Source organism: Lepus europaeus, chromosome 19 (genome assembly GCF_033115175.1).
Source record: "Lepus europaeus isolate LE1 chromosome 19, mLepTim1.pri, whole genome shotgun sequence".
In the NCBI taxonomy this organism is placed as follows: domain Eukaryota; kingdom Metazoa; phylum Chordata; class Mammalia; order Lagomorpha; family Leporidae; genus Lepus; species Lepus europaeus.
The window spans coordinates 3,356,646-3,368,215 of record NC_084845.1 but is presented as its reverse complement, the minus strand read 5'-3'; the positions used below and the strand labels follow the sequence as shown (position 1 = coordinate 3,368,215).

Sequence of the window (11,570 nt, the reverse complement as noted above, 5' to 3'; positions counted from 1 at the left end):
GGCCCCAGCCCCTCCTCCCTCAGATCTAGGGACCCAGACCCAGACCCTCCTCCCTCAGACCCAGGGACCCAGCCCCAGCCCCTCCTCCCTCAGACCCAGGGGTCCAGCCACAGCCTCTCCTCCCCCAGACCCAGACCCTCCTCCCCCAGACCCAGGGACCCAGACCCCAGCCCCTCCTCCCTCAGACCCAGGGGTCCAGCCACAGCCCCTCCTCCCCCAGACCCAGGGACCCAGACCCAGACCCTCCTCCCCCAGACCCAGGGACCCAGACCCCAGCCCCTCCTCCCTCAGACCCAGGAGTCCAGGCCCCAGCCCCTCCTCCCTCAGACCCAGGGACCTGGGAACCAGCCCCTCCTCCCTCAGACCTAGGGACCTGGACCCCAGCCCTCCCCCAGACCCAGGGACCCGGACTCTAGCCCCTCCTCCCTCAGATCTAGGGACCCAGACCCAGCCCCTCCTCCCTCAGACCCAGGGACCCAGCCCCAGCCCCTCTTCCCTCAGACCCAGGGGTCCAGCCACAGCCTCTCCTCCCCCAGACCCAGGGACCCAGACCCAGACCCTCCTCCCCCAGACCCAGGGACCTGGGAACCAGCCCCTCCTCCCTCAGACCCAGGGCCCCTCCTCTCTCAGAGCAGAGTGCAGCCCCCTCACACACACACACACATAGCTGCCTTGTCCACGCCCCTCTGCTGACTAAGGGGTCTGAGCCCTTCCCAGTCTGTGTCCAGGTCACAGCCCAGGCCGTGGTGACCGGGCCTCCGCAGGGTCAGTGAGGCAAGGGGGATGGGCTTCCTCCCTCGAGCTCGGCCCAGCCAAGCTCACAAATCGTCCAGGACGGGAGAGGGCAGTGCGGGGTGGCCCCTGCCTGGGTGCTGCTCCCCAGAGGCCACCCCAGCCCGCAGCCCACTCCCCCGCCGGGCGGCGCCCTCCCCAGACAGAACCTGGCTCCTCCTTAGGCCACTTGGGCTGTCCGACCTGCCCTTCAGGTTGGGCTGAGCCTACCCTCCTCCTCCAGGAAGCCTGCCCTGCCCGCTCCGCAGCTTGCTGGGGGCTTCCGCAGGGCCCTCAGTGTCCCGCCCACCCGAGGCTCTGTCCTCGCTTTGCTCTCTGCCAGGCTGTGTCCTAGAAGCTCCCGAGACCCCACCCTCCCAACATCGTCCCCCTCTGGGGACCTGGAGCACAGAGGGGTTCAGTAAGTTGCCCAGGGCCACGCAGCTGGGTAGGGACAGCGTCGGGGTCGGAGCAGCCAGGGCGTGCGTGGTGTGGCTCAGGTGCACCCGGACCCTGCAGAGGCTGGCTCTGTAGCTATACATGAACTATTTACCCTGTAGGTGCCTTAGTCTCCCATCTGTGACAACTGGGGATAACTGGACCCGCTACGTAGAATGTCAGTGCTCTCTTGCTCTCTCTCTCTCTCTCTCTCTCTCTCTCTCTCTCACACACACACACACACACACACACACACTTACAATGCACTGACAAGAGTATACAAGCAGGATACAAGAAGAGACAAGAAGATGCAACAGAAGCTGGTGTTATGGAGTGGCGGGTTAAGCCCCTCCCTGTGACGTTAGTACTGGGGCATGGGTTCTAGTCCCAGCTGCTCCACTTCCAATCCAGCTCTCTGCTATGGCCTGGGAAAGCAGCAGAAGATGGCACAAGTCCTTGGGCCCCTGCACCCGTGTGGGAGACCTGGAAGAAGCTCCAGGCTCCTGGCTTTGGATCAGCCCAGCCCAGGCTGTTGGAGCCAGTTGGGGAGTGAACCAGCGGATGCAAGACCTCTCTCTCTCTGCCTTTCAGACAAATGTTTCAATAAATACATACATAAAACCTAAGAAGACGCAAGCACACAGTAAGTAGCACCAGAGTCACGAAGCCGCAAAGCCAGGACTCCAAGCCGCACCTGCCGGGCAGTGGCCCTCGTCCTGCTCTCGCCAACCCCAGGCTCCAGGCTCACTCAGCCCAGTCCATGGAGTCGACACGGGTGGGGTGAAGCAATGGAGCAGTCGCACTCATGCCCACACCACGTGCCAGAGCCGCTCTGAGAAGCCACCTTTAAGTGTTCACCGGCTGGGGGAAGCCATGGGGCCATCAGCAGGAACATCACTGCAGCAGAGACAATGGCAGTGCAAAGGCCCTGGGGCGGGGAGGGAGCAGCTGTGCCAGACGCCCACGCCACAGCTTCACCTGGGGGTCTGAGCTCAGGATCCATGCTGAGACTGGAGGAGGGGAGGGGATGGGAGGCCACTGAGGAGGCCAGGTGGGCTCCAGGTCAGAGTCGGGGGTGGCCGGAGCTGGGCAGAGGACAGGTGGGGAGGGGGCGACCCTGGGCAAATTCCCAAACCCTCCTGGGCCTCATCTGTGAAATGAGACCACCCCCACACACACACACACCATGGAGAGGAACCCCGCCTCCCCCAGGGAGGACCCCACGTGGGATCAGTGGTGTCCACCCCATGATCACTGTTGTTCCCCACCCATTGTTGTCACACCGGAGTCCATTAGCTTCCTGGCTGCCCCAGCCTCTCCTGGGTCTCTCCCAGCCCCGCCCCCGGCCAGGTGAGCGCTCAGGTATGCGGAGGCGGCCGCCCTGGGAGGGAGCTGGAAGGAGGGGCCGGCGGCCTGGAAGGGACCCGAGAGCCGGGAGCAGGTGAGCACAGAGCCTGACGGGGCCAGCGAGGAGGTCGGCCAGGAGAGGGGGGGCTGGGGGCTGGCTGGGCCCCTGGGTCTGGGGCTGCACCCCTGGGTCTGGGGGAGGAGGGGCTGGGGCTGCACCCCTGGGTCTGGGGGAGGGGGGCTGGGGTCCAGATTCCTGGGTCTGAGGGTGGAGGGGCCGGGCCAAGGCTCACTGGCCCCCGCCCCCAGGTCCGGTTCTCACATCCTTGCCAGTCCCCAGAGCGTCTGCAGGTGGCAGGAGCCCCCCTTCTCAGCGCCATGAGCACCTCTACTGGGTAAGTGCCCCCTGCCCACCTCCCCTCCCCCACTCCGCAGATCCTGTTCAGGGCAGCCGAGCTGTGGCCCTGGCCGAGGGAGCGTGGACACCGAGGAGGAAGCTGGGCTGCCTCCCTGCCAGCCCAGCGCCTGTGGCCAGGAGTTCGGCTCCGGAGCAGACAGACAGACAGGCCTGGCTGCAAATTAGGGGGCCGGTGGTCAGCAGGGGGCTGACCTCTGCTGGCCCCCCCGCCCCTGTGAACCAGGGGCAGCCTCCAGAGCTTGCCAGGGTCCTGCCTGTACAGCCGTCAGGAGTTCTCCCAGGCGGCAGGTGCCGGGCTCAGGGCCACTGCGGCCGCGGCCGTTGTCCTCTGGTTACCAAACACCAGGGCACGCGGAAGAGCGCGTGGAAAAAGGGAACGACAAAATGAGCCTTCTTGGGTGCGAAATGTTTCGAAATCCAAGCAGCTTTTGAAGTTCCCTGGTATTTTTTTTTTTTTTTTTTCGGGATTGTTTCTAGCGAGCCTGGTCTTGCGCACACAGCTCACTGGAGAGCGCCAGCCCCACCACGGTCAAACCCTGCCGGGCAGGACCAGGCCGGGAGAGGAGTTGGGCTAACAGGGCTTCCCAGGCACCGAGCTCTGGGCCGCGGGGGAAGGGGGGACCACAGAAAGATCTGTTGGAGAGACCCTGGCCCTTTGGGGTGGGAGGAGAGGCCCCCGACAGGCCCTGTGGCACTCACAGTCACTCAGTGCCTACCGTGTGCTGGCCCCTCGCATGGCCGGGAGGAGGGGGACAGAGACCCCAGGAAACGCCTCCCCTGGGTCACAGGTGCACCTGGCCCCTAACCCATCTGGGGAGGCCAGCTCCCAGAGGAGAGGAAGTCTGCTGCCAGGGTGGGGGAAGGGGCAGCCGGGGGCCAGCGAGGGCGGGGCGGGGGCGGCCCTGGGGCCCAGAGTGAGCAAGGAGGGGGCGGCCCTGGGGTCCAGCATGGATGAGGCGGGGCGGCCCCGGGGTCCACGCGGGCGGTCGGGGGCAGCCTGGGATCCAGCATGGAGGAGGCAGGGGCGGCCGCGGGATCCACGCGGGTGGGGCGAGGGCAGCCCCGGGGTCCACGCAGGCGGGGCGGAGAAGGGGGCCTCGAGGTCCACGCCGGCAGGCAGAGCGGCCCCGGGGTTCACGCAGGTGGGCGGGGCAGCCCCGGGGCCCCGCCCAGGTCCGTGTGACAGCGGAGCCCTCGCCCCTGGCACCACGCAGCACCCACCGCACCTGTCTTCCCAAAACCCTGCTCTGGGCCTGCGCTCCGCGCCGCCCACTGCCCCCACCATGCAGGCGCCGCCGCTCTCTGGGGCGCCCACAGACCCCTCACCCCGCTCTCCCTTCCCCAGCCCAGAGGCCGCCCCCAAGCCGAGTGCCAAGTCCATCTATGGTGAGTGGAGCAGAGGGAGCCCCAGGCCCGCGGGCGGCCGTGAGCGAGCCCTGGACTGGAATTCAGGGCTGGGGGAGGGGGCTGGGGCTGGACCCCTGGGTCTGAGGGAGGAGGCAGGGGCCTGGACCCCTGGGTCTGAGGGAGAAGGCAGGGGCCTGGACCCCTGGGTCTGAGAGAGGAGGGGCTGGGCTGGACCCCTGAGCCTGAGGGAGGAGGGGCTGGGGCCTGGACCCCTGGGTCTGAGGGAGGAGGTGGGGCTGCACTCCGGGGTTCACCGCGTCTCCCCACAGAACAGAGGAAGCGGTACTCCACGGTGGTCATGGCCGACGTGTCCCAGTACCTGGTCAATGTGAGTCCGTGCCCAGGGGGACTGCCCTGGGGGAGGTGGGGAGACCCCGGCCACACACAGCGCCTGCTCTGCCTCGCCCACGCGTGGCCATGCTTGCGGGACCCAAGTGCGGCTCTGGCCGGGCGGAGGCCGGGGAGGCGCAGGCCCAGAGAGGAGGCCTTCCTGGAGGAGTCGCAGCGCCCTCTCGTTCCAGCACCTGGTGACCTTCTGCCTGGGGGAGGAGGACGGCGTGCACACGGTGGAGGACGCCGCGAGGAAGCTGGCCGCCATGGACAGCCAGGGCCGCGTCTGGGCGCAGGAGATGCTGCTGCGGGTGTCCCCCGGCCACGTGGCGCTGCTCGACCCGGCCTCCAAGGTGCCGCGCGGGGAGCGCCGGGGGCGGGGGGACCCCGGGGCCGGGACTGAGTGCGCGCTGCCCGGCAGGAGGAGCTCGAGTCGTACCCGCTGGGCGCCGTGCTGCGCTGCGACGCCGTGACGCCGCCGGGCCGCGGCCGCGCGCTGCTGCTGCTGGTGTGCCAGGAGCCTGAGCGCGCGCAACCCGACGTGCACTTCTTCCAGGGCCTGCGCCTCGGGGTGAGCGGCCTGCGGGGCGGGGCCTGCGGGGCGGGGCCTGCGTGGTGGGCGGGGGGCGTGAGTCCTGGGGCGAGGGAGGGCGGGGGAGGCGGCCGCACTGGGGGTCCGTGGTGGGGTCCTGGCACCCATGGAGAGCGGGGAGCGTGAGTCCTGTAGCGAGGGAGGGGGGAGAAGGCGGCCGCACTGGGGGTCCGTGGTGGGGTCCTGGCACCCATGGAGAGTGGGGGGCGTGAGTCCTGGGGCGAGGGAGGGCGCGGGAGGCGGCCGCACTGGGGGCCCGCGGTGGGGTCCTGGCACCCATGGAGAGCGGGGAGCGTGAGTCCTGGGGCGAGGGAGGGCGCGGGAGGCGGCCGCACTGGGGGTCCGTGGTGGGGTCCTGGCACCCATGGAGGGTGGGGGACGTGAGTTCTGGGGCGAGGGAGGGCGCGGGAGGCGGCCGCACTGGGGGCCCGCGGTGGGGTCCTGGCACCCATGGAGAGCGGGGAGCGTGAGTCCTGGGGCGAGGGAGGGCGCGGGAGGCGGCCGCACTGGGGGCCCGCGGTGGGGTCCTGGCACCCATGGAGAGCGGGGAGCGTGAGTCCTGGGGCGAGGGAGGGCGCGGGAGGCGGCCGCACTGGGGGTCCGTGGTGGGGTCCTGGCACCCATGGAGGGTGGGGGACGTGAGTTCTGGGGCTCCGGCCTTCGGGGGGGTCCAGGGGTGGATAGGGCGGGGCCGGGGCGGGGCCTGACGGCGTGATTGGCAGGCGGAGCTGATCCGAGAGGACATCCAGGGCGCTCTGCAGAATTTCCGCTCCGGCCGCGGGGAGCGCAGGGCGGCGGCGCTCAGGTGAGGGTCCGCGCCGTGGGCAGGGGCGGGCAGAGCGTGGCCGGGGCCTCACGGAGCGCCCCGGGTCGCAGCCTCAGCCTCCCCTCCGCCCTCCGCAGGGCCACCCAGGAGGAGCTGCAGCGCGGACCCGCGCCCGCCGCCGAGACCCCGCCCCTGCAGCGCCGCCCGTCGGTCCGCGCCGTGGTCAGCGCGGCGGGGCCGGCCGTGGAGCGCGCGCGACCCCGGGAGGGGCCCATCCCCGAGGCGGAGGAGGCGCAGGCGCCCGGCCCCGCCGACCACCCCGCGGACGCGGGCCCCAGGGGTCCCGACCTGGCGTCTCTGCAGGCCGAGCGCGAAGTGGTGAGGGGCGGGGCCTGCCGTCGAGGGGCGGGCCGGAGCCGGCTGCGGGGGTGGAGCTTTGCTCTGGGGGCGGGGCCCGGTCCGGCCGGCGGGCCGGGGAGCCCCAGGCTGGCTTCGCTGGGGTCGGCGGCCGGGGTCCGGACTCAGGCCGCCGCCGCCTCGCAGGACATCCTGAACCACGTGTTCGACGACGTGGAGAGCTTCGTGGCGCGGCTGCAGAAGTCCGCCGAGGCGGCCCGCGTGCTGGAGCACCGCGAGCGCGGCCGCAGGACCCGGCGGCGCGCGTCCGGGGGTAAGGGGCGCCCCCGCCGGGTCCCCTCCCCGCGGGGCCTCTGCGGCCGGCCCGCGCTGACCCCGGTCCCCGCGCAGAGGGCCTGCTGACGCTGCGGGCCAGGCCGCCCACGGAGGCCGAGTACGCGGCGGTGCTGCAGAAGATCAAGTACGCCTTCAGCCTGCTGGTGAGCGGGGCGGACGCGGCCGGGGGACCGGGAACGCGGGGCGGGGTCGCCGGGCGCTGACCGGACCCCCGCCCCAGGCCCGGCTGCGCGGCCACATCGCCAACCCGTCCTCGGCGGAGCTGCTGCACTTCCTGTTCGGGCCGCTGCAGATGGTGAGCCGGGTCCGGGCGCCCCGGGGCCCTGCGGCGCGCGCCGGCGAGGAGGGCGCTGACCGCTGTGCCCGGCAGATCGTGGACACGTCGGGCGGCCCCGAGCTCGCGAGCGGCGTGCGTAGGCCGCACCTGACCTCCGAGGCGGTGGCGCTGCTGCGGGACAACGTCACTCCGCGTGAACACGCGCTCTGGACCTCGCTCGGGGACGCGTGGACCCGCCCAGGGTGAGGGTCGGCCTGGAGGCGGGGCGTGGTGACCGGGGGGAGGCGGGGCGGGGAGGCGGGGCGTGGTGACGGGAGCAGGAGGGGGCGTGGTGACTGGGGAGTAGGAGGGGCCCGGAGCGGGGGGCGTGGTGACGGGAGCAGGAGGGGGCGTGGTGACTGGGGAATAGGAGGGGCCCGGAGCGGGGGGCGTGGTGACGGGAGCAGTTGGGGGCGTGGTGACTTGGGAGTAGGAGGGGCGGGGAGGCGGGGCGTGGTGACTGGGGGTAGGCGGGGCGGGGAGGCGGGGGGCGTGGTGACTGGGGAATAGGAGGGGCGGGGAGGCGGGGCGTGGTGACTGGGGAGCAGGAGGGGGCGTGGTGACTGGGAGCAGGCGGGGCGCGGTGATTGGAGGAGCCGGGGACGAGAGGCGTGGTGACTGAGAGCAGGCGGGGCGCGGTGATTGGAGGAGCAGGGGGCGAGGGGCGTGGTGACTGGGAGCAGTCGGGGCCGGGGCGTGGCGAGCTTGCCGGGAGGGCGTGGCTAAGGAAAGCCGGAGAGCCCCAGACTCGGCAGCAGCCCTGAGATCCGACCGCAGGGAAGGCAGAGGTAGAGAGGGGAGGTTTCAGACCGAACCCGCCGCCTCGGGTAAGAGGCGGGGCTCGGCGGAATGGGCGGAGCCACGGGGCCGGGGCGGAGCTTGCGACGGGGGGGGCCGCGGCCCTGAGCGCCCCCGCCCCGGCGCAGGCTGGAGCTGCCCCCGGAGGAGGGACCCCCGTACAGCCCCGAGTTCTGCAGCGGCTGGGAGCCCCCGGCCACCGACCTGCAGGGCCGCGCCTGGGAGGACCCGGTGGAGAGGCAGCTGCGGCACGAGCGGCGGCGCCGGCAGGTGAGGCCGGGGCTCCCGGGCGCGCGGCCAGCGGGCTGTCTCCCCGCCTGACCCGCGCCCCTCTCGCTCCCCGCAGCAAAGCGCCCCCAGGGCCGCTGTCAACGGGTGAGTGCCCCAGCAGTAGGGAGGGGGGCGTCGGGGGGAGGGCCGGTGCTCACGCCGCCCCCTCCTCCCTCTCTTTCCCTTCGGTCCGCGCGGCCCGGCTCAGGTGGGTGAGGTGGTGAGGAACTGGGGCGGGGCCGGGGCCAGGGGCGGGGGGCGGAGTCGGGAGGGTGGGAGCGGGGCCCTGACTTATGGGGGGCCCAGGAGGAAGGGGCTGGGGTTGGGTAGTCTGAGAGGACGGAGCTCAGGGGGTTGCAGGGCAGGGGCAAGGTTGGGTTTTAAAGGACAGCTCACTGGGGTGAGGGCAGGGGTCAAGCTTCGGGGAGGGTGAGCTCAGGCGGAGGCGAGGCCGGGTGTCCACTGGGAAGCTGCAAAGGGTTGAGACCCAGCTGCTGGGGCTCCGGCGGAGGCAGGGGCCGGGCCCCCACATTCCCAGCGCTCCCAGGCCGTGGGCCGGCCGGGTTGCGAGCTCTGGGGTCCTGGGACTAGCAGGGCAGAGGGGTGGGAAGCAAGGAGGGGTGAGAAGGCCACAGAGCAGCCAGGCTTAGCGAGACCCAGGGGGCTGGGTGAGGCATCCCAGCAGGGACAGCGTGCAGGGAGCTGCCGGCCCCACACAGGGGGCGCCGCGGCCCTGAAGACCCCCCCTCTCTCCTGCGCAGGTAGGCCTGACCCGGGCTGAGGTCCCTCTTCTTGGGGGGCAGGGCTTTGGCCTGCTGCCTGGTGCCGTGGGACGCCCAGCCTGCTCCTCTGCGCTCCCCGACGCTGGGCGCCAGGCTCCCGGCTTCTGCTCGGCCGCTCTGGGCCTCCAGGCCAGTGGCCTGCAGCGGGGAGCAGGTTCTCTGGCTCAGGCTGCCTGGGGCCCAGTGCGGCCAAGCCTGTCCCTGTCCCCCTCACTTGGCGGCCTTTGTGTGGCTGTGCCTCGGCTCCCCAGGCTGCAGGAATGGAGACAGTCAGGGGGTCTTTGGGGGGCGGGCTGGGGAGCATCCAGCTCAGGGCTCTGCAGCAGCCCTCACCGGGAGCAGTCAGGGCACAGACACACCCGCCTTCCGGCCCTGCCCTGCACACGGCCTCCCTCTCCCTCTGTCTCTCTCCCTCCCACCTCTGGGGCAGGTGCCTTCCTCTTCTCTCCAAGGGGAAGTGGCATCCTCACCTGTGCCGCTCAGCGCTCAGACCCCTGTTAACACTATTAACCCGGCCCCGCTCGGCCCGCTCCGCTCCGCTGTAACCCCAGCTCACGGAAGCCGCCCCAGCTGCAGGGACAGCAGCCTGGCCGCCCCCCCCCCCCCACCTGCCACTTCCCCTTCCCCCCAGCCACCAGGATCCCGAGCAGGAAGCCGAGCCCGCGGGGCGGTGGGTCCTGTGTGCCTACGACTTCCAGGCCCGCAATGGCAGCGAGCTGTCCATCCAGCAGGGGGACGTGCTCCAGGTCAGCGGGGGGGGGGGGGAGCGGGGGGGCCGCAGCCGGCCAGCCCCCTCCGCAGGCCCCGCCTCTCAGCCCGCTCCACTCCACATCAGGTCCTGGATGACCGGCGCAAGTGGTGGAAGGTCCGGGACCCCCGGGGGCAGGAGGGATACGTGCCTTATAACATCCTGACCCCCCACCCCGGGCCGGGCGGGGACAGCGGCCAGCACCCGGCCCCGCCCCCGGTGAGCCAGGGCAGGGCCTGGGGGTCTGCAGGTCGGAGGTCTGGGCTATGGGTGGGTGGGAGGTGTGAGGGCCAGCACTCAAGATTGGTCCCCACAGGACAGTGCGCCCCCCGCCCCGCGGGCCCCGGCCCCTGCCCGGCCACGCTGGAACAGCTGCGACAGCCTGGACAACTTGGACGCCAGCGAGAAGGGTGAGTGGACACCTCCCCCGGGGAGCCGCCCTGGCCTGGGCTCCAGCCCCCTGGCCTGAGTGCGCGCCTCCCGCCCGCAGAGAGGTTCTCCCAGATGCTCAGCGTGCACGAGGAGCTGCAGGCGCGCCTGGCCCAGGGCCGCCCGGGGCCCAGCCGCACCGCCCCGGGGCCCAGCCGCACCGCCGAGCCGCAGCTCAGCCCGCGGTCAGACGCGGCGGAGGTCCGCGCCTGGCTGCAGGCCAAGGGCTTCAGCTCGGGGTGAGTGGGACAGGGGCCGGGGGGCGTGGTCACCGCAGGGCTGGGATTTGCCCAAAACTGATTGGCATGCTGTCCCAGCCACTGACTGGGGCCCCGGAAAGCCCCGCCCCCGCAAGCGGGAGGCAGCCCCTGCTCCCTGGAGGGCGGGCGCTCTGGGGCGCCGGACCCGCGGACAGGCCTGAGCACCCCCTCCCCGCCGCCCTCGCCCAGGACCGTGGAAGCGCTGGGGACGCTGACCGGCGCGCAGCTGTTCTCGCTGCAGAAGGAGGAGCTGCGGGCCGCGAGCCCCGAGGAGGGGGCGCGCGTGTACAGCCAGGTCACGGTGCAGCGCGCGCTGCTCGAGGTGAGCCCGGCCGCCCTCGCCCCCACCCCAGGCGCACGGGGCCGGGCCCGGAGGCCTGACCACCGTGCCGCCCTCCAGGACGGGGCGAAGCCGTCGGAGCTGGAGGCAGTGATGCAGAAGCAAAAAAGGAAGGTGGATGGCAACGTGGGCTCGGAGGTCATTTGAGCTTTCTTGGCCCCCGCTGCGAGAGGTGACCACGCGACTACAGGATCCCCGCCGAAGGTCGGGGGCCCGGGCCTCCCCACCCCGGGGGCAGACTGGACGGACAGTCCTGGCCGCCAAGCCCTCGCGCGGGTGGGAGTGACAGGGCACGCTACGGGCAGCCCCTCGGTGGCGGCACGACGTCTTCACGCTCTGCTGGCTGGGGTCTCTCCTCTGCCGCCCCCTCCCCGCTGCGGGGCCCCCTGAGCCGGCCAGCAGTATCCTCCAGCCCGGGGCTTCCCTTCCCTTCCCTGTGAAGTCCCCTGCCCACCTCTCCCGCCCAGCCCCAGGCTGCGCCCCTCGCGAGCCGCCCTGGCTAGAAGTCCACTAAGCCCCTCCTCCCTCCCGCAAGCCCCCCACGTGTCCCCCTCAGCCCTGGGGCTGAGTCCTGGCAGGCACAGCTCCGCCCCCGGGGATGCCCCTGCCCGCCCTTATGCCTCCCAAGGCCTCCTGGCCCCCGGGGGCCCTCGGGGTAAACAGGCAAGCCCCCGCCTGGAACCAGAAACCTCCATTACCCGGGCTGCACACGGGAATGCCCGTGGTCTTGGCCCTCACCCTCGCGGCTGGCCGCGGCTGCAGGTTCCAGACCCGACCCCTCTCACCACCTCCACAGCCGGCACCCCGTGCCCCACCCCCTGCCCCACCTACTCAATACAGCGCTGAAACCGTCCGAGGTCACGTT

The 11,570-nt window shown here is 71.7% G+C and overlaps 1 protein-coding gene across 1 annotated transcript; it reads left to right on the top strand.

Moving 5' to 3' along the window:
• Nucleotides 1-2,907: 2,907 nt before the first annotated feature.
• On the top strand, nucleotides 2,908-11,024 carry EPS8L1 (EPS8 signaling adaptor L1). Its single transcript, XM_062177701.1, has 19 exons — nucleotides 2,908-2,951; nucleotides 4,320-4,360; nucleotides 4,651-4,709; nucleotides 4,903-5,064; nucleotides 5,133-5,282; nucleotides 6,026-6,108; nucleotides 6,207-6,447; nucleotides 6,613-6,739; nucleotides 6,817-6,905; nucleotides 6,983-7,057; nucleotides 7,133-7,281; nucleotides 8,005-8,146; nucleotides 8,223-8,251; nucleotides 9,560-9,674; nucleotides 9,764-9,895; nucleotides 9,993-10,086; nucleotides 10,167-10,344; nucleotides 10,555-10,687; nucleotides 10,766-11,024. Exons 1-19 carry the CDS (start codon nucleotides 2,935-2,937, stop codon nucleotides 10,850-10,852), a joined length of 2,103 nt encoding a protein of 700 aa, XP_062033685.1. The 5' UTR covers nucleotides 2,908-2,934; the 3' UTR covers nucleotides 10,853-11,024.
• The last annotated feature ends 546 nt before the right edge of the window (nucleotides 11,025-11,570 follow it).

Coding starts and splice junctions, on each gene's coding strand:
- EPS8L1 (XM_062177701.1), top strand. Junction 7,282..8,004: donor GACGCGTGGACCCGCCCAGG/GTGAGGGTCGGC, acceptor GCCCCGGCGCAG/GCTGGAGCTGCCCCCGGAGG. Junction 8,252..9,559: donor CCCAGGGCCGCTGTCAACGG/GTGAGTGCCCCA, acceptor CCTTCCCCCCAG/CCACCAGGATCCCGAGCAGG.